The sequence below is a fragment of the Mytilus galloprovincialis genome, chromosome 10 (genome assembly GCF_965363235.1).
Source record: "Mytilus galloprovincialis chromosome 10, xbMytGall1.hap1.1, whole genome shotgun sequence".
Lineage (NCBI taxonomy): Eukaryota > Metazoa > Mollusca > Bivalvia > Mytilida > Mytilidae > Mytilus > Mytilus galloprovincialis.
The window spans coordinates 72,528,773-72,551,530 of record NC_134847.1 but is presented as its reverse complement, the minus strand read 5'-3'; the positions used below and the strand labels follow the sequence as shown (position 1 = coordinate 72,551,530).

Sequence of the window (22,758 nt, the reverse complement as noted above, 5' to 3'; positions counted from 1 at the left end):
ACAATTATTTCAAGCTATATATTTTATTATTTTTATGTAACTTTATGTAAAAGTTACCATTGATTTTCTATTGAGTTCATCTATGAGAACATTTGACATCTTAACTTACCTGACCTAAATCGTTCTTTGATGGTCTCTTTACTATTTTTTTCTGTTTAGGTTACTCAATCAGTGTTGTCAGTCACACTCATAGATCTAAAATAAACTGACAATGCCATGGCTGAAAAAGACAAACAGACAAATAATAGTACACGTGACATAACATATAAAACTAATAACTAAGCAACCCAAACCACAAAATAAACTGGGACTGATCGTAGGTTCTCCGGACAGGTAAGCAGATCATGCTTCACATGTAGCATGCGCCACGTTGTTCATGTTATTACAAACCCAGTAAATCGTCCAATTTTGGTAGGTCAAATTCATGAAAAGGGAACAGGATTGTAGTTTCGACATTAGGAACATATCCGATATCATCTGTGAAACGGATATCCCATAACGGTCAACCAACTCGTAATGGCGTCCATAACAATTGAACACAAGTTTTAAATGTCATTCGTCCGAAGTGTTTTTCTGGATTTACCTTCACCAGGAACACTCAAAGCCAAATATTTGAAGCCAGGGATGTATAAAGACCTAAATAGTTCACTTTTGTGTATCAATAATACATGATAATGGTCTTGGAATATAGATTCTAGATACTGACTTTGTTCATCATCTAAATTACATGATATAGTGTTCTTTTATATACTTTGTATATTTTTTGCCTTTACTGTTTATTCCATTTATTGGTAATATCCTTTTGACGTCGCTCAGTATACATCCTGTCATTGTGTTATGGTCATATTTTGTATTCCTGTCTTTCATTTTTGCTTATGTGCTTCACACATTGTTGTAAATATAATAGACTTTTATGCGACTGTCATATAAGTGAGAGATTTAACTAGCTATAAAACTAGGTTCAATCCACCATTTCCTACATTAGGAAAATAATACTGAAATGCATTAAAAGAACAAAAAACGATGTAGAATAAAATGTCACCAACACTGTAAATTACTCGTATAGACAATGGTTTCATTTGCAACAAGAAATGTGTTTATCCTGCAATAATTTAAATCTATATACATTCTTCTATGGTTATAGAGGATCAAAAGATACATGATTTCCTTGCAAACATAAATTTTATCGATTTCAATTGTTAAGCATAATTAAAATGATATCAACAACATTAATATTTCATTTTATTTCAAAATAACTAACATTTGCATAATATAACACAATGCACCAAAAAAACATTAAAACAAAATTTCTTAGTAATGATTACAAGCTTTTTGTATTAATTGTACGTAAGAGCACTATGGTAAAATGTTATACTTTCCCAAAGGAAAATAAAACGTCCTTTCCATAATTCTAAGAGGGAGATAAAATTACAGCTATGTGTCACCAATGCTTCCTCGTTTGTCCTTCATTACTTGTTAACATTAAGGTAGCACAATACAAAGATTTTTTTACTTCCAATCACTAATCTTTGAAATGCTGTAACTTTCTTATGAATGCATAGAAAATAATAAAAGAGGTATATATGGATAGATAAAAGATCAATCTTTTAAATGAATGCAATATTTTTATTATGCAATCATTATGCAATCTATTATTATGTAATTAGTGGCAAAATCTGGGTAAGTTCACTTGAATGAATTTAGCTCTATCATCTCTTTAACTATACAGTAAATTTTAACGAAATCTTAATCAACACATCATGGGCTTCAAAAGGGTGTCTCAGATTGTCTCTTTGGTGCTCCATTCTCTCATAAATCTCTAATTAGTGTAAACATCCTAACCACATAAAAGAAGACAATGTTTAATTAGGTGTAAAATTTGTTCTATACATTCTATCTGAAATCTGAGACACTCTTTTGTAGATAATGGCCATGGGAACAACATATAATAAAATCAACCCTCTAGGGATACATATGCAGTTAATTTCATTTGAAAGTGGAAATTTGGTGAAAAATATTTTAGACTCAGTTAACATTATAATTGGTTACATAATTGTTGCATAATACTAACATTGCATTAAATTGAAAGTGTAATCTGTTAGCTATCCAAAACTACCACTTTTATAAATTTTCAAGCATTATTTAGAAAGTTACAGCATTTTAAAACTTGGGAGTTGGAGTTATAAAATCTATGTATTGTGCTACCTTAAATGAGGAAGTTTTGTAAAAGGTCTTTCAGTAATTAGTTCAATTGGGTTTCAATAACTCATCATAGATACCAGGCTGAAATTTCGTCTACAAAAGACTCACCAGCAGTGCTTGAATCAAACCATTTATGAATCTGATGAGCATTAAAACCAAAAATTCGGAAAAGTTGTGTCAAATTTGACTTCAGCATATTTGCAACAGTTCAGATTTCTGATTTTTTTAAATTTTTTTTGTATTGGCTAAAAAGAATTAAAGATTGCTTTTGTTGGCATAATTTTGTCATTGCATCAGATCACCTTCCTTACATTATTCCTATCATGTTTGATTAGAATTGGCAAAAGAGTTACAAAGAGGGAGACCAAATTGTGCTTTTTCATAAAGTTTCAATAGAAACCATAATATTTAAGATTATTGTGCACAAGTTATTCTTCATATCATTGACATATAACTGTCAGGTTATATATAATTTAATTATTAAGTTGTGTTTACAAAGTTTGACAATGCAGTGTAAAGAGATAACTAATTTTCAGTTATGTCATTTATTAAATAAAAAAACATGCATGTTTCATAGGGATATCAATGGGAACTATGTTCCATCAGGTGCATGGTAATTTGTTCATATTATTATTTGCAGAAGTCTTTTCATTCATCATTCCTGCAAAGTTTGAATAAGATAAGAAAGATAATATGTCAAATTCATATACCTTTATACACCATAAGCCAGTATTAGCAAGAGCTCACATGCCCTAAAGGACTAAGATATTGGAAGAAATCAGTGCTATATACAAAATTTAATATATAAGATCAGTTACCATTGAATCGTAACTCAAATAATATGCACTTAGAAGACCCTCTATCATTAACATTTCAGTTAGTATTTCCCTTGCCATAAATTATCCTGATTATATATATATTGTTTTGACATATACTGTTACACAAAACCACAGTGGAACACTACAATATACATATCTTAGATATATGAGAATTGAGATTTAACAAATATACAAAACAAATTACTAATATTTGATCAAATTTTGAAACAAGTTAAAATAGGTTAAAAAATTTCCTTTGTATTTAAATCTGGCGTCTTAATATGGACTCTTTAATATGGTGATATAATCAAAAATTCAATAAACAGATCTAGACATTAAGAGAACAGTACAGCCTTCCTGAATTAGTTTAAATACAACTACATCAATTATATAATTAGAATTTTCTGTAAAATGTACTATTTATGTGAACACCTAAATTCTTGCTATTGGACGGAAGGTATCACATATTGGATGTTGTTGGAATTAGAGTTTCAACCTTATATCTCTCCAAATGCTGAAATTCATTCATGCAAAAAAAAATCCAAACATTTTTTCTTATTAAAAAATCTGTATGCATCAATGTTAGAAAATCACATAGTTATTTTGAGAATGTTTTTTTGCGTAAGGCATTTAAAACAGGAAAAGACACACAACTAATGTATTTGGTTTAAAACCACACATAGCATGGAAACTAAAATCTTCCTGAAAGCTTTTTATCTATAAAATAATAAATATGGTTTGGAAGTCAAAATTAAAACAAGTACAAACATTTAACATATACAGTGCTACATACAAAACTTATTCTGAACACATATTGATGATTGTAAAATCATATTAGTGAATAGAGACAAATTTGACTTCCTTAAAAAATCTAAACAAAAGTGGTTTCAGTGCCATGAAAAGTTCAATGAAAAAAAATGAAAATTAGTGATTATGGCCAATATACATAAAATGAAAACTGCATCTGGATGAACATTCAAGAAATGTCAATACCTTTAAATTTGTTCTGTAATATTTAAAATCTCATACTTAAATACATGCTGCATATTTACAAGGGAATGTTATAGACAATAAGCTGCCTTAACATCAATTAGATCAGAATTTTTTTGTGTGAAAAAATTTAAAACATATAAATACCAGCTTTTACAATTAGAAATTTATTCCTTAAAAAATAAGAAAAATTCATATATGTGGTTCAATCATCATACATTGATTTGTTCATTTTTACAGATCCTTTATAATAAATACAAAAATCTCAATTAAATTGCATGCTAATTTCAATTTTCAAAAATCAATTTTGTCCTATACATTTTGTTCTTTCTGAATTTTACTTTGGTTTCTTCTACTGCTCTTCATAATTTAGAGACCAAATTTTTCTAACAAAGTATTTCTAGAGGTATTCTATCTGTACCATGTCAGGAATATGGCAGTTGTTATCCATTCATTTGATGTGTTTTGAGCTTTTGATTTTGCCACTTGATTACAGACTTTCTGTTTTGTAAATTTTCTCGGAAGTTTTAGTATTTTTGTGATTTTACTTTTTGTCATGTCTTAATGATTTTAGTCCTTATATGAATCTAGTGTTGATGGCAGAACTGAAGCAGTATCTCTTCATTTCATGCACAATTTGTTAAAATTTCAGGCAATTTAGAGCCTGACATATGGTTATCTATTGTTGAAGACTTAAAGATGACTGTTAGTAGATATGGTTTGTGTTTCATTGGGTTGCTTCTTCATTGGTGCCCTTTTGTTTACAATAAATTAGCACTTAAATCGTTTAACTATTTGACAAACTACACTTTATCTTACTGACTTACATATAAATAAAATTAAAATTATGCAAGAAATGAAGACAATAAATGAGAGATTGAGCAATTCGTTGAAATACAAATCATTAGAAATAAAATTTTAAAATAAAACTTAACTGTATAAGTAGCACTTGAACATATCACAAATTATTCATAACAATGGCAAATGATAATGCACAATAATGAAATACAATGCAAAAATATTTTGAACCAGACAGGTAGGTGATAACTGAATAAAAGTACTGTGTATTCATTCATATTTCTTGTGTACCAATTTTCGTTGATGAAGGAAAACTTGCATGTTCGTGGATATTTAATTTCGTGGTTTAATTGAAGTCTGCATAAAAGTCTTCAGAAAATGTGTCATTCCATGAAAGTGTTATTGTGGTTCAATTGTACCCAAGAAATCCTCGAAAATTGGTATCCAATGAATACTAATGAATTCACAGTATTCTAAAAGCAAAGATGTTTTAACACTCCTTAGATTTGAATGGATATAGTGAGAACCTAAACGACTAAATACTTTTGACAATTAAGCACATTTCCCACATTATGTATGACTAACCTACTCACGATTACACAGCATAATTTTAGTTCATCAATTTGAAGATCCTGTAGTGTTTCAGAAATACATATCATCTTAATCATTTGAAATTTATTCTTTTTAAAAATTAAAAAGCATGTAAGGGTTATATTTCAAAATGACAATTGTTCTGGAAGAATGTTTTTTTTAAATAAATAAAATATCAAATATCTCCCTTTAAATATAATCAATAAAATATATTGTTGTTGTTCTTTCTGTCGACAATAAAAATATATGTTGGTTAATATGGCAATAAGTTACTGGCACTGAGTAAATTTTAACACCAATATGGTTTTATTATATGGCATTTTTAATACTAAAACATCCATACATCAAAATGAATAACTAAACTGAAAATGTCCTTATTTGTGGTTGACAAATTTAAGAAAAGCAAGCTTTATAACTAATGGAACAATTTTCTTGAAATTATATCCAAAAATATGACACACCAAATTATGGCTATAAAAATTCACATTTGGGTTTTGATGAATCATTGATTCCATGAAAAAGTACCCACAAATAATTATATCCCCTTTTATTTGTCTTTTGGTAAGTTTAAATATAGTAAAAGTGTTAATTGAAGACATTTTTCCTAATATAAAAAATTTAGCAAATCTCCTGCTACCTACATTTCATTCTGACACAGGAACATAGAACAAATCACTTTTTGGTTCTTACTTCTACATTTGGGTACAAAGGTATTGATTGACATTCTGAAAATATTACCAATCTCAGTGGTTCCTCTGTGAATACTTTTGTATAGAAAGAGACCACTCCCTGTGGTACAAATGGTAAATGGTAAATGGACAGAAAGTCGCAGGACAAAAAGTCACAGGATTGAAAGTCTCAAATATGATAGAACAATTGTTTGAACATATGAGAAAGATCTTGATTTTTGTCTTTTTATTACATTTACATTTTCATATATCCATTTTTAAGTTTGGGAAAATGTCCATAAGCCTTCATAAATGAAATTCATTAAATTTTAATCATGCTAAGGAATACTTCTTGGCACCATAAAGCCATTTAAGTACCAAGAAACTTTGACAATTATTTGATCATTATTGATATTTATTGAATAAATTCTAATAACAAAGTTGCTTTATACATGTTATATATCATAGATCAAGAAAAAACTAAAAAAAAATAAATGAAGTGTTTGTTTGTTCATAGAAAAATAATTTCAAACAGAAATGTGACTTTCTTGTCCTGTGACTTTTTGTCTCTGCATATTTGTCTGTGACTTATTGTCCTGTGATTTTCTGTCCTAGTTCCTACAAATACACTAAGGTTTTTTTTCAATAAATGAAATACAACATTGATTATCACAACAATACGTTAAGGATCACAGCTCTTATATCTTTGTTCTATAAATGTCTTACTATAATATAATATGTACAATTTTATTGCCATTATCAAATTAAAATCTATAGCATCTTTAAGGAAGTTTCAGATTTTCTCCTCCAAGGCATAAATAATGTATAAACACAGATACAAATATGGTAATGTTGTGGAGATCAGGTTTCAATATGAGCTATTATATCATGTGTAATATTCATAGTCATTAATCCACATCAAAATCTGTTTCATCTGACTCCAACACAGAATCCTGTAAAGAAATAACAACAATTAAATCTCTTTGTTTATGATAAAAAAAAGTAATTTCTAACCTATCATAAGTTTACCTTCATAGAAACCATATACATGTATATCCTGAATTGTATTAAACTTCTATGTTCAAATTATCAACCAATGTTAAAAGTCTTGTAGTGAAACACAACCTTTCAGAGGCAACTACTACTAAAATAACCCCTGGTTTTCTGGAAATTTTAAATAAGTATACTATGGAGTATCCTTAAATTTATGCAAACTCATCGAAAAGTAAATTTGGCTCAAAATAGTCCTTACATATTTTTCTTTCACTGTATAAAGATTCCTTTTTTGCAAATTAATTATTTAGTAAGTTTAGGCCAACAATGACATCAAAAGCACTTTTTTTTCAGGAAAGGGCTCCTTATGGTTAGAAGATGAAATTTTATTTATTTGAAGTCATTAATCACAAATAGAGAGATCAACCTGTTACTTACTTTGTTCCATTCATTTACTTTGAATATTTAGATCAAATTTGAATTACAGTTATGAATTAATTTTTGGTCAAGATATGTACATTTCATGACACTACACATGACCTAGAAGAATGTACAACTATAATTTGAAATTTTGGTTGAGTTACATATTGGTCAAGCTGATCAAAAGAAGAAGCAGTACACAAAACAGAATATTATATTCAAAACGATGCATTATAACAGCAAAAATTTACTAATTGAAACCAAGTACAATGTTTCCTCTCTTTATTGTCCTTTATAACATGTATAAAATGCAACTATCTATCCTACATTCAAATTCTACTATTTTATAGGATTCCTTAGTTTTATGCTTTGTGTGCATATCGAAATCTGCTAGATAATTTTCAAGCATAAATATGTCAAATCAATAAATTTCTATTTTAACATCTGACATCTCTAACAAATAGACTTATTGATGATTGCCATGATTAGAATACCAACAACATCATTATTATGAAACACATTGCATTTTATTGCTTTGATGTTTATGTGTAACTTTGAATTTTTCCTTTAATCTGATATTTGACACTTCGTTTTCCACAATTTTAATTAAACACAAGTCAGTAATAAAGTCATTTAAGTACAAACCAAAGAAAAAAATAATGATTTTATATAATCTTCAAAAAGCTCTCAGATTATGCTACAAATTTATAAAACAACCTTTAAATTGATATTTCTATCTTATATGATCAAAAGTTCTGATGGAAAGAAGAAAAAAAAGATAGATAATAGCAGAATGATTTATGTAACAATGTCAATGCTGAGAGCAATGTCAAGGACTTTAATAACATCACTGTAACCTGTAAACATGATGTTGAAATATGTCATGGTAACAACATGACACAAATTAACAACATGCACAAAATATAACCTGTAGCTTAGTAACATGGCTTTCATTCCCATGTGGCCAAGTGGTCTAGGTAGTTAATACTGTAATCACTAGCCGGTCAACACTGAGGTTGTGAGTTCAAACCCTGCTTGTGCTGATGCACTCAACTCCAATCTTATTTAACCATTAACTACGATTGTCAGTTTTCCTATCGAAGGTCATGGTTTTTCCTGGCACTCCAGCTTCCTCCACCAATAGAAACTGGACCCAACAAAATAGCCTAAATGCAGTGCTTACAAGTGACATTAAAACACCAAAAAATCGAATCACTGCTAACATTGTCTAATGGAACAAAATAGGATTATCATCATGTCTAATGGCCATACAGTATAATTCTATTGCCTCCATAGGTTCATTCCACTAATTATTTGTCCTGTTTATCTTTTAATTGGCCATTAAAAGTTCATAGTTATTTTATTAGTAATATGTGGACTTAATTTCAAGTTGATTGGACTTCAACTTAATTAAAAACTACCTTGACCAAAAACTTTAACCTGAAAGAGGAATGACAGAGGAACAGAACAACGAACAAACATACGCACAGACTGAAAAACATAATGCCTCTAACTAACTACAAAGACATTAAAAAAAAAAAAAAAATAATGTGTAGTAACATGGGTACTAAATTTCAAGTTGATTTGCCTTCAACTTTAAAATTACCTCGTCCAAAAACTTTAACCAAAATCTTTAACCTGATGCTTGACTGACAGACAAACAGACAAATGAAAAAAACATTCTCACAGACAGAAAAAAATAATGACACTAAGTGGGGCATAAAAATCTTAAAAAATTAATGAGAAAAATTTAAGGGTGCTCAAATTGACAGCACAATTTACAGCTGGAGAAATCAAACTGACCATGTTTGTGCCATTTGAATAGGTCATCTAGAATATACATAATAAATGTATACTTTTTTTATGACATTTCAATTTTGTTTTACATGTATCTCTTTCACTGTTTTATCTTCATCAATGATATGTTGAATAATACTGGGATGTATTCATTCATCCATTCATTTGATGTGTTTGAGTTTTTGATTTTTGCATTTGCGTTAATAGGGACTTTATGTTTAGAATTTTCCTCAGAGTTTAGTATTTTTGTTAATTTACTTTTCACATGCGCTTTTGGCTGCAAACTACATTAGGAGCTCAGGCAAAATAAGTTGTTTTTACTTGCATTGTTTACTGTATTTAAAAGTAAAAAATTTGATGTGTTTTTCTTGGAGTTCAGTATTTTTGTTATTTTACTTTTCACATGCATTTTTGGCTGCATAGTACAAGAGGTGCTCAGGCAAAATAAGTTGTTTTTACTAACAGTGTTACTGTATTTAAAATAAGAATTTGATGTGTTTTAGCTTTTGATTTTGGCATTTGCTAATTAGGGACTTTCCATTTATAATTTTCCTCAGAGTACAGTATTTTTGTTATTTTACTTTTCACATGCATTTTTGGCTGCATAGTACAAGAGGTGCTCAAGTAAAATAAGTTGTTTTTACTAGCAGAGTTTACTGTATTTAAATTAGGAATCTATTACTAATATTATAACTATGGTTATCATTTGTATAGACAGATTAAAAGACAAATATACAGACAGAGTGATTACTATAGGGTTCTACAGACTACTTATAAGTCTGTAACTTCATCATGGAAATTTAAAATTCTCATCTAAAAGCTTTCTGAAACCTCAACAAATCAATATTACTTTTCCTTTGACATGTTTAAACTAACAAAATACAAAATTTGGGTGTGTAATCAAACAAGAATATGTGTCCATTAAACACCATGCACAACTCACACTATCTTATTTCAAAGTTCAGTAACCCTAAAATACTGCTTAAAACTTTAAAATGGCATGTAAACATTCAACAGATCACTTCATAATAAAGGTACATGTTTACTGAGTTACAATATGAATTGACTTCAAACTATCATAAATCTAACCCTTAACCTACACTAAACCTGGTACAATACAGAGACTATCAGATGGACCAGAGACCAGAAAATATAATGCCCCTTTACTAAACCTGGTACAATACAGAGACCAGAAAATATAATGCCCCTTTACTAAACCTGGTACAATACAGAGACCAGAAAATATAATGCCCCTTTACTAAACCTGGTACAATAGAGACCAGAAAATATAATGCCCCTTTACTAATTATATAAACCTGGTACAATACAGAGACCAGAAAATATAATGCCCCTTTACTAAACCTGGTACAATACAGAGACTAGAAAATATAATGCCCCTTTACTAAACCTGGTACAATACAGAGACCAGAAAATATAATGCCCCTTTACTAAACCTTGTACAATACAGAGACCAGAAAATATAAAGCCCCTTTACTAAACCTGGTACAATACAGAAGAAGAAGAAGAAGAAGAAGAAGTTTGTCGAAGTTTGTCTTTACTTGTTTAGTACTAGTAAGCAAATTACTATCAATTATGACCATTATTTACATTTTCACACAGGTAAACTAATTTGGCTATAAATACATCAAAGCATGTCTGTGTAGAATCTCTAATCTAAAATCGTAATTTTTATAATTTTATTTCTTTAAATAATCAAATTTAAATTTAAGAAAATAATCATAATTGATAAAATAGTATTGCATAAAGTTTACGTTTTCGGAAGACTATTTATGTTTAGGTCATGGTTCTAGAGGCTTCTTCACATATTTGTAAACAAACCAATATGGCCGCCACACGTGATTACCTTTGCACATGTGAAACAAATATTTCTGACAAAAGTCAGATTTCTCTTGTCAAAAGGGATTCATATTCATATTGCAATAAATTATTCAGAAGGAGGTACATTCAGTTTAGATTATATTTCTTATTCTATGAGCATTTAGAGTTTAATCCAAATTCTTCTAACAGCAACATACTGCTCTTGTCAACTGAGTCTTGAATAATTTCATAAATAGATTCAAACCATTTGAAGTAGAAGGGCATCTAATTCACATGACAAAGGAAAACAATGAATAAAGACAACAATTTAATAAGAAATAGATCCTTTTTATTTATTAAAAACAAAATCTTCTTGTCTGCAAATTCCTAACTTCAAGGGCGAACATGTAAACAGGGTGAGTTGTCCCTATACCAAAAAACGCATGCGTACTTCAAATATCTACAGTAAAAACATCCGGTTACAAGTAAACAAAAAAGGTTCATGTAGATGAGATGAAATCTAATAATTTACATAAATAAAATGGTATATATTAACGATATAGATTGTTTTTCAATCCTAATTTACAAATTAAATGATTCAGATGCTTAATCATGTGTAAAAATCGGTGTCAGGAATCAGAAGCTGTTATGAAATTGTAACACACAGAAACGAATGCGGCATACGGAGAATTCAATGATTTTAAAGTCGGCACCATTGGCCTTCAGAAGACTTGAAGTCTTCTTCCACCAAAAATTATCACAAAAAAAGATCAAAGGAAAAATGCACAAAATAATGATAACTATAAATACTTCAATTAATATTCTGATCAGATATATATGCATATTATTTTATACTTGAAGTTAATGTGAGAATTGAGTTTCAAGAAAAAAGTAATGCAAGAGTATAGCATATTTTTAACCAATTCACTCTTCAATGCTTGATACAAAATAGGCTTTGTAATTTGTATTTTTTTCAACTAATACTTAAAAATTCTACATTCGTCTCAAATTTATAACTGTGCCACGCCCCTCTATCTCACCAATTTTATATTGATGACGGTATAATACTTACCCAGCCACCTTGATTCAATATCCAACTGGCAAAATGATCCTCAACATATTGTAAACAATTCTCTTTTAGCTGTGATGCCACTGCCCCGCCAGCTCCTGCTAACTGTGTGGCTTTCTTTGTTACATAGAATACCATAGCAAGCTGCTGCCACCCAATATTGTCACCAACCAAATCCTGTATGGTGTCTTTGAACTTAGTATAGGTCACTTGCCTGGCAATATTAAGAGCTGCCTGCTGTGGTTCAACTGACAAGGAAAGCTGAAATAAAGATTTGAAGAGGATGACATGAGTGAATAACTGTTAAATATGTCAACAACAATCTTTTTTTCAATGTATGAAAATAGCTAATATATAGTTTTTTTACAAAAAATAAGAATGTCATCAAAGTGTAGTGTTCCTCATTTAAAATATGATGTTGAAATGTATGCTTTATTTATATAAATGAGTAATTAAATAAGGAAGTAAATGGAAGCATTCCCTTTTAGGTCTCCTCCAAGAGGAAACATAAGAAATCTACATTTATAATATATTTTCTAAAACTTGACCTTTTCCAAATAACATGTATACAATATTCATTATACAATTATCAAGCTTGTATAGGAAATAAAAAAAGGGGGACTGAAATATAAATCATTATGACTACACTGTAACACAGACCATAAATTTATGATGACATCAATAATGAATGCATTATAATACCATATGCATAGTAAATCAGTGAGTAAAAGATGTAGGTCAAAATGACTTATGTAGGTAAGTCAGTATCTAAGAACTGAGCTTACACAAAAAATAACTTAGTCAATGAAGCATTAACTATGTGTGATCTACTTTTGAAGGCTGAATACACACATGTACATACTTAAAAAGAAAGTATGAAAGTTATGTAATTGAAGGTGACTTCGTCATGCACAACCTTTAATAATATGTCAATAAATAAAATTTATATCATAGTAACTGGCTTTTGCAAGCAGACTACTAGTTGAGATCCTTATATAATTTTATCAGTAGATCACTTAGTTAATAGTAATTTTAATTGACTACCATGTTCAACCTAATGCCAGTTTATGAAGCAGGAAATCTTTTCGGTGGTGGTTAATCTCCCTGAAATGCATTCTTACAGCAATTTACATGACATGTACAGGCACAAGGAGCCTTGGTACATTACAAAACTTTAATTTGAACACTAAAACTTAATTTCACCAATTACCATGGAATATTGTTGATCACACTTTTTAGAATTTAAATGCAAATAAATACACTGTTTTGTAAATAGTGCCCCTCGAATAAAATAAGGTAAACATGATTCACAAAGCAAAGCAAGCATGCAGTTTAAATATCATAGATGATATGACTTACTAACCGTCTCATTAACTGTGTCTCCGAAGTCTCTAAAACTGTCTCTTAATCTCCTCTGTAGCTCTGTCATACCTTCACCTTAAACAAAATCATTCATTTGTCAATTACCAAACACTACAAGGAGATAACTCTATAAAATCAGCTAATCATTTTAATCTCATTGTATTGTTAAGGAAATATTATGCTTCTCAATGATCATAGTTAGTGTTTTTCAAACTGCTATATATCCAGTGAAATTTTTCTGAGAAAGTGATTGGTTCAATTGTTTTGAAATATTTATATTTTTTTCATAGGGTCAAAGTAAATATTCTGTCAAAGTTTTAAGAAAATTAAAAGAGCCAAATTAATTTTAGTCAAGGTGTTGGGTACCACTTTAAACATACAGACTTTACTTGTTCTAAGAAACATTCTTAATCAGCCTTAATCTAAAATACAAAGAGCTAGCAAAGTTGAATTAACAACTCAAGAACCAGATGCTCTGCAGGGCACAGCTTTATACAACCGCAGAGGTTGAACCATAAACAGTTGGGGCAAGTATGGACACAACATTTAAGCTTGATACAGCTCTGAATTTGGATTGTGATTAAATAGTTGACACAACATAGGTTTCTGACACAGAATGAATGTGGTCTAATATTAAACTTAAAAACTTAAAAATTCTAAATTGGACATTTACCTATTATGGTCCAATATCCAAAATCTAATTACATGGTTAGATTCAGCATATATATTATAGAACCCTAAGAATTAAATTTTTGTTAAAATCAATTTAAGTTTAATATTGGACCCTTCGGACCTTAATGTAGACCAATAGACCACTTTCGAGTTCATCCGTCACCGGCAAAAACTCGTCAATTATGCGCGCCTTTATGACGTCATTTACCAGATAGAGGGGATCGCCTGTATCCCTGCACTATTTACGTTCATCAAGCGTCTTAGTGATCGTCGTTGTGCAGGATAAACTAGAAATAATGGTTGTTCTGTAGGTACTTAATGACAATTCCCTAATGACAGCAGTGCTGATTGTCAATTTTGAGAATTTAATTTGGCTGAATAATTCGTACAATATAGAATTATAGTTTTCCAACCACTCACTCAACATTGAAACGGAAGTGACGACGCCCCTAAACACACAAATGACGTTCACTAAAACCAGAGTTTTTGACGGAAATGCATTGAACTCGAAAGTTGTCTATTTGAAAACAGGACCAAAAATTAAGAATCTGAATACATGGTTAGATTTGGCATATCAAAGAACCCCAATAATTCATTTTTTGATGAAATCAAACAAAGTTTAATTTTGGACCCTTTTGGCCCCTATTTTGTTGGGACCAAAACTCCCAAAATCAATCCAAACCTTCCTTTTATGGTCATAAACCTTGTGTTAAAATTTCATAGATTTCTATTAACTTATACTAAAGTTACATGTATTGTGCAAAAACCAAGAAAAATGCTTATTTTTGACCTTTTTTTGGCCCCTAATTCCTAAACTGTTTGGACAAAAACTCCCAAAATCAATCCCACCCTTCCTTTTGTGGTCATAGACCTTATGTTAAAATTTCATAGATTTCTGTTTACTAATACTAAAGTTATTGTGCGAAAACCAAGAAAAATGCTTATTTGGGCCCTCTTTGGCCCCTTTATTCCCAAACTGTTGGGACCAGAACACCCAAAATCAGTCCCAACCTTCCTTTTATGGTCATAAACCTTGTGTTTAAATTTCATAGATTTCTAATTACTTTTACTTAAGTAAGAGTGCGAAAACCAAATGTCTTCGGATGACGACGACGCCAACGTGATACCAATATACGACCAAAATTTTTTCAATTTTTGTGGTCGTATAAAAACTATCTAGTTTCTTTTTAATTATAACATGTTATACTGCTTCTCATTTGTTTGCTCACTTAAAGAATAAACAAGCAATGTGTAATCTAGCAATTAAGTTTTCCTATGGCTAACAAAAATGGTATTTGTTCATCCTTGTGTGATACAAGTCAGTTTTTGGGCATATTACACATATATTTAACTAACAAATATGCCATTGAATATAATAAATTGCATTTTGTTCAGGTAAAACCCATAAATTTTACTACCTATTATGTGGGTTAAATCCTCTTTCTATTTTTTCTTTCGAAACCTACCATCTCTCTCATCAGGATTACTAACAGGAGATCCCACCTGACTAGCCCCTGATATATAGCTATCCCCCATTTCAGCAATACGCTGTGCCACCAAGCTTATCCAGGGATCTTCATCATCTATATCAGATTCTTCTTGCAACGTTCCCTCTTTGGGAATGGATCGAGGAGGAGATCTGCCACCAGCTGCCACTGACATACCTAAAACATAACAAAAAGTTAGGCCTGCTTATTTTTCTGTATTTAAGCTACTGGTATGCCATGTTTATCCTTTTTTGTCTTTTAAATAACATTTTGAAACAATTATTGTTTACGGGAAAAGGGATAATAACTTAAGAATCTTCTGAAGCAAAAAAAAAGCAGAACATGTTCTTAGTTCTTAAATGTATTCTTATTCCTTAAACCAGACTGACACCATTCCAATTCAATTATCGGTTCTATAGACTGGCTTTGAGCTGTATTTTTAGATAGGGAAAAAAATGAAGTACTGTTGCTTATGAACAATTAATGTAATATTGATTCTTTACTCCATTAAAATGGAAAATTTACTTTTGAAGAAAATTAAAGTCTTTGCAAGAAATAAACAAGAACAAAAATTATACTATATAGTAATAGGTACCCTATTGTGTTTTTGTATCATAAACCAAACATAATATTGGAAAAAGAATATCACTCAATAATTTCTTCCAGATTAAACAATATGTTCTCACTTATTACCGTTATACATGTATATCCATTTTGTAAAACAATTATTATAAGAAAACCAACCTGAGCCATCTACTTCTACATCATTTGGTTCTAAGCTAGACCTATGTACATCAGACTCTACAACAACATCGCCATTCTGAGTTCTGATTGTCCGCTCTCTCTCATCAATACTGTAGTTAATGTTAAATGATTGATTCTGTGGAAGCCTAACATCGTCTTCCCTTGATACTTGACGGAAGGTAAAACCATGTGGTATGGTGTTGGGAACAGGATCATGGCCATTTGTTATCATTGGCACGGTGGGTTGGACTGGTTCGGATCGTGACTTTTCATGAATAGGACCCATCTTTGGAAGACCTTGTGCTCCTTGCTGCTTGTCGTGTGATCTAGGGGATGTTATGGCTTTGGTGGTTTGACGATATCGTCCTTTGTTTGTCTGAGTTGTGGTTTCTGTAAGGTGGAGATTAAGGTCATGTGACCCACTGGGTAAGGACAAGATTCTATCATAATTTACAGTAGTTTTACCACCAGTTGGTTCTTGTATGATTGCTGACTGTGATGCTAAAAATAGAATTTTAATTTAATCTAGTAAATAGCAGCATAAAAAATTAAAACTAAATCATTCTGGAATTATAATGTTCTAACATGCATGCTTATGTAGAAATTATAGATATATTGTATAGACCTATTCTGTTTTGAGCAAGTGCATTTATACTAGAGTTTTATTACTTATTTATCTATTATAAAGTTGAGAAAACTATGAAAAACAGAAGCTGAGTAATATAGGTATGTAACAACATTACAGAGTATTTAAATTGGCATGGTCATTGCAGTATGACACGTTCTGTGAGCAGCATTTTACTTTTTGTAGATGATGAAAGGCACTTTCAGGCACTTTGTGCTTGAAAAGTAAACCAAAACAATTCAGGAAAATAATTATTAAGAGATTTTCAAAACATTTCATAACACTGAACTGAAGAAAAGCATGTATGGCCATAATATGTATATATTTCATTAATAGTTCCGCTAGAACCATTTTGTAAGTGTATTTTAATCATCTGGTCTCATATTCCCATTTTGAAGTCCAGTGTGAGCAATTTCATGGACTTATCAATGTGAGATAACTCTATTCAATTTGGTTACATTGCCTAATATCTTCTTCGCTTTGGTTGTAACAGGTAAAGAATATGTGATAAGACCAATTTTCAGTGCTGATTAAAAAAAATGCTTACATCCAAAATAAATAACCCAAATTACATATTGATGATTTCCCAATAGCCTTACTTTTACAGAGTAGTGAAACAGTGTTGAAGATACTTTCAGGGTTGTTTTTCTTCTAACAAGTTTTTTTTTCAATGCTGCTACAATATATGCATCTGACAGAGTGTCATCATTTGCAGAAATATTATGAATTAAATTATGGCTGCATGAATTTAACATGTTTAATCCCAGCAATGATTAAAAATAAACATTTGTGCAAAAAAAATCTTCTTGAATATCAATGTTCATCCCATAATCATGATAATGTAAAATAATTTACAGTAATTACCCTTTAAAATAGGTACAAATGTATTTCCCTCCATCTGTTCATAAAATTTATCTTTCCCATCAATTTAAATTTGCAGACTTTTTTACTCCTGCATATCTTAATAAATAATTCATTTTGTAATTGGAGTTCCAAAAGACTTTCTAAAAGTTTAAAAATTACCTTCTCACTTACATTTAATTGAAGCTTTAGACATGTTAGATGATTTATTTTTCTTCCCTTTTTTAGAGGTCATTCTCCTTATGGCATTAAAGAATCCTTTCTCTGATGATCCACTAAGATCTGTACTTTCTTTCACTTTTCTATGTTTATCTAAGTGTTGACTTTGAGATTTCTCAAAGTCTGTTATATCTGTTGATTCCCAGGTTTCATCGGTTCTCAAAATTATATCTTTATTTTCACCACAATGATGTTGTTCAACATGGCCTTCTCTGTGGGTATGTTTTTCTTTTAAAATATCAACATCATCATTGTGTTTGTCTGTGCGTTTCTTTGACCTAGCTTTTCTTTTCTTTGGTTTCTTTGAAACTTTGGGAGAACCTGTGCCATTATTGTCCTGTTTTTCCCTATCACGACTTACTGCCCTTGCTATTCTCTCCTGTATGCGTTTAATAACAGATTTCTTTTTGCGATCAGGGGAGATTACTGATCCAGATTCAGTATCTTCGGATGACAAGGAACCAGATTTGAATCTTTTTCGTTCTTTTACAATTGGTTCAGTCGGTTTAACATCATCCGATTTGGACTGTCGAGGACTTGGAGATTTTGAGTGACTACTTATAGACGGAGAAACTTCATCGGCATTAGTCCTACATTCTACTCTATTATTACTGTGAATTACTACATCATGTGGACTTAGTAATGGAGTCACTGGAATGTTATTTGGACGTTTTACAGAGAGTTGAATACTACTTGGCAGACTTCTTGATCGACCATCGTTTTCTTCAACGCCATCTATATAAGGAATGTCATCAATTCCATCAACTGAGGCATAAGCTCCTGGCATTTCATCTCCAGAAAAGTTTTCACCTTTCATTATATATTCATCATCAAATCTTTCTGTTCTGTCATATTCATCCTCTACAACAACTTTTTGATAGTGTTGACTCAGAACAGGTGCTTGATTGTTGTCATTTCGAAGCTGTCTTTTGAGAAATTCATTTAGAATTTTTTCCGCTTCTTTTCTAACATCATGAGTACTCTGAATTGGAGATTGGCCGCTATATTTCTTCAGTAATTTTTGCCGTTTTATATGTTGCTCTAGAAGTTCTTGGGCTTCACGGTAAGATGGACTTTTTTTCAGTCCAGAGACAGGTTGGACCTTTCTAGGGGACCTTTTCTCTCCAGCTGATGCCTCCGCCATTATTCTATATGACTAAATATGTGTTAGTACTTCTTTACATGTTCACCTGCAAAGAAAAAATACTATTTTGATCTTGCCTTCAGTAACCTACTCTGTTATGCATTGTTTAAATTCCAATATTGTAATGTTCTATATGTTATGTACATGTATGTTGTACACTTGGGATATGACATTTATCATGTGATTTCATCCAATATAGTATTTGAACTTGAATTTGAAATTTGTAACTGTGAGTAGTGACTACAGTCAGATCTAGATATGTTCTTCATCTCTTTGTGTTTTTGTTTGGGTTTTGGCACACACTTTAAATAGATCTGATCAGCAATGCCCTTTCAACTGATTTTTATAGTTTGATCTTATGTTGTACCATTGAACATGTTGAACCATTGTCTTAAATGTTGGGAAGGGTGAGGTATTGGCACCAGCAAAATTGTTTAACCCTGTCAAATTCTGTATGTGCCTGTCCCAAGTCAAGAGCCTGCAATTCAGTGGTTAACTTGTCTTTTGTTGCTGTACATGTACATTGTGTATATCATATTCATTATTTCGTTTGAATAGTTTTACACTCTCAATCATATGAATTATGAAAAAAATAACAATAAAATCTTACTTAAATCTAATCTTGCTCATTAGCATTTGATTATTCTTAATTCAAAGACAAAAGTTACCCGTCTGTTTTTTGTCATAAAAACTAATTGCTTTTAAATTGGAATTCTTAAGGTTCATCATATCAAACGGACAAATATGGCTATATTTAAATGCACATGCCAAACACTACTCTGAGTTCAGACTTACCAGCTGTGAAGTTGGAAAAGTTTTAATGCCTGGCATCCACTAGATATATTAAAGTTAAATGCATTTTGTTCTTCAGAAAGATAAAATCTCTTTTGGATTTTGATGGGCATTTTTTTTCCTTCATGCATAAGGTGTGAAAATTAACTAAGTTGTGGTACAACTTTGAGATGATCCCTCAGTTAAAAAACCTGTTTGTATTGTTTTGATTGTCCTTAATTGACATGGAAAAGAAGTATCTTTACAACTACAGGTGAGTTAAAGAGTTTATCTGAGTTAGTGAGTGGACAGTATCAAAGTAATTCAGGTGTTTGTTTATTTTTACACCTTCTGGCTCTGCAGAAAGGAAAAAAATGCTAATCAAAAACCAAGAGAGATTTTATCTTTCTTAAACACAAAATGCATTTAACTTTCATATATCTAGTGGATGCTAGGCCTTAAAATTTTGCAAACAGCATCAGTAAGTCTGTACAAGAGTAGTTTTTGAGGTGAAAATACGGCCATATTTGTTCTTTTGTTATGATGAACCTTAAACATGTTAAACATGTTGAATTCTTATGATGATATGTTGCATTATAATACACTATTTAAAATTTTAATAAGTGTAGTTGGTTTCTTTGCAATTAATTTATTATGCAAAAAAGTAAGTGTGCAAGAATAAGGTAGTTTTCTAATATAATAACTAGAACTACCGGTACATAATAATATAATGTATCTACAATTTAATATTAAGAAACAAAGCATCATTTAGTTTTTAATTAGAATCAAATATTAAATTTGATATTTTTATTAGGATTTGTATAGTTAGACCTTATTGAATGGTATAACAATGGGGTTTTGTTTTTTTTTTAATTTTTTATTTTAGCTGTACAATTGGAGAGATTGAAGATTGAAATACTTTTTATAAGTGGGTTTAGTTGGTAATTCGGATTTGTATAGTAAAACATATCCTTGTTTAATGGCACGCAGGAATTAATTCATCACAATTTTACTCCTTTTCATCAGTGGGGGCAAGATGGCATGATTACCCCTACAGAATGGAAAAGTATATAAATTCATCAGGATTCCTGAGGAGTTGGCAGACCATTAATTTTTCTGAATTTTACCCTTCTTCATAAGTGAGGCCAGTTGTCAATACTAAATTTAACGGGATTTAACCTCTTTCCATAAGAGGGGATCCAGAGAGTTGGTAAACAACAGTATATTGGGCAATATTGTCTTGCTGCCTCACAATTTATAAATACAGTATAAAAAATTACCCTTTTTTCCTGATTACAACAAGGATTTGTATTTCATTGTTTGTTATAATTATCATATGATTTGTAAAGGAGAACACTAATGTAATATTTAAGTTACATGTATCTATTATCTGAATCCGGGTCCGTCCACCCTGATTCTGGTTCGCCCTAGTTTCTGTTCGCCCTAATACCTGTTTGCCCTGAGTCCGTTCGCCCTGATTTTATTTTTAAGTATAGTGTTGCGTTGTGTGTATATAATTGAATGTGTTGAAGTCGGTCTACAATTTCGCCGAATATTTACGATGACGATGTATCATGTTAAATTGTCTAAAGCTAGCTGCTTTACATGCTATACTAGGTTATAAGTTTCAGTACATTTCAGGACTATAAGTTTTTGAGGACTAAGTTTGTATCTGTATGTAATTACGTTACTAGGAAATATAAGTTTCTGTAAATTTCAGCACCACATTGTATTTTTAAATGTAAAACAACTGAAGACTAAATTATTTGTATGTAATTGAATATGTTGAAGTTTACATTCACCGAATATTTATTTATGATGTGTTCTGTGGTACTGCTATTAGGAAATAAGTTTCTTGGAATTTCAGCACTACATTGTATTTTTAAATGTGAAACAACTGAAGACTAAGTTGTTATCTTGCTTCTACGAGGATAAGTTTCTGACTTATACCTGACATAAAACAACTAAAGACTAACATGACTAAGTTATTTATATATTTAACTTTATTGATACATTTTAATAATTTAAAAATATTCAACTTTTAATAGATATACATAAATTTTAATAAATTTTAATATATATATATTTCGTTCATTGATGTACATGTAACATATACATATCATAAATGAATATAGGGCGAACGAACCCAGGGCGAACGGACTATCAGGGCGAACAAACTCAGTGCGAACGAACCTAGGGCGAACATGTAATCAGGGCGAACGATCCCGATACCCTATTATCTAATGAAGAATCTGAATCTGATTATACAACAAAGAAAATGCAAGAAAAGTAATAAATGATCATGATGGTAGGAAAGATGGCTTTTCTATGAAGCACGAGTTGATCAAAGTAAAAAGTGTGAAATGTCAAAACACTCAGGAGAGCACAGAAGCAAGAGGGTTAAACAAATTTAAGAATCTTGAAGATATAATTTATTTTCCTATTGATTGTGTTGTTTTAATCTTCATATTTCCCTTCCCAGGTTGAGTGTACTGTGTACATTATAAATATCAAGACAACAATCTTATCAAGAAATCAATAAATAAATATGGTTACTATTCGATTTGTTGTCGGGGTAGAAGTTACATATTCATTGAAGATCTTTTCTGTTTCTGGAGTGCTGCGAAATCTTCATACTGGATTTTCTATTTTTTTAGTGAATAAGGTTTAGAAAACGAAAGTGAATATTGTTGAGCAAATAAGGAACTA

General features: G+C 30.7%; 1 protein-coding gene across 1 annotated transcript; it reads right to left on the bottom strand.

Moving 5' to 3' along the window:
• Positions 1-1,225: 1,225 nt before the first annotated feature.
• Positions 1,226-22,708, bottom strand: LOC143048322 (uncharacterized). The gene is made up of 7 exons (XM_076221949.1): positions 22,606-22,708; positions 18,090-19,324; positions 16,430-16,930; positions 15,665-15,862; positions 13,528-13,601; positions 12,168-12,425; positions 1,226-7,020 (listed from the first exon to the last, which is right to left on the bottom strand). Exons 2-7 carry the CDS (start codon positions 19,276-19,278, stop codon positions 6,976-6,978), a joined length of 2,265 nt encoding a protein of 754 aa, XP_076078064.1. The 5' UTR covers positions 19,279-19,324; positions 22,606-22,708; the 3' UTR covers positions 1,226-6,975.
• Positions 22,709-22,758: the final 50 nt, after the last annotated feature.

Excerpts from the sequence above, each read along its gene's own strand:
- LOC143048322 (XM_076221949.1), bottom strand. The coding sequence starts at position 19,278 with ATGGCGGAGGCATCAGCTGGAGAGAAAAGGTCCCCTAGAAAGGTCCAA. Across the intron at positions 16,931-18,089 it reads GTCTAAAGCTTCAATTAAAT|CATCACAGTCAGCAATCATA; the intron begins GTAAGTGAGAAG and ends TTCTATTTTTAG. Across the intron at positions 12,426-13,527 it reads GAGACACAGTTAATGAGACG|CTTTCCTTGTCAGTTGAACC; the intron begins GTTAGTAAGTCA and ends TCTTTATTTCAG.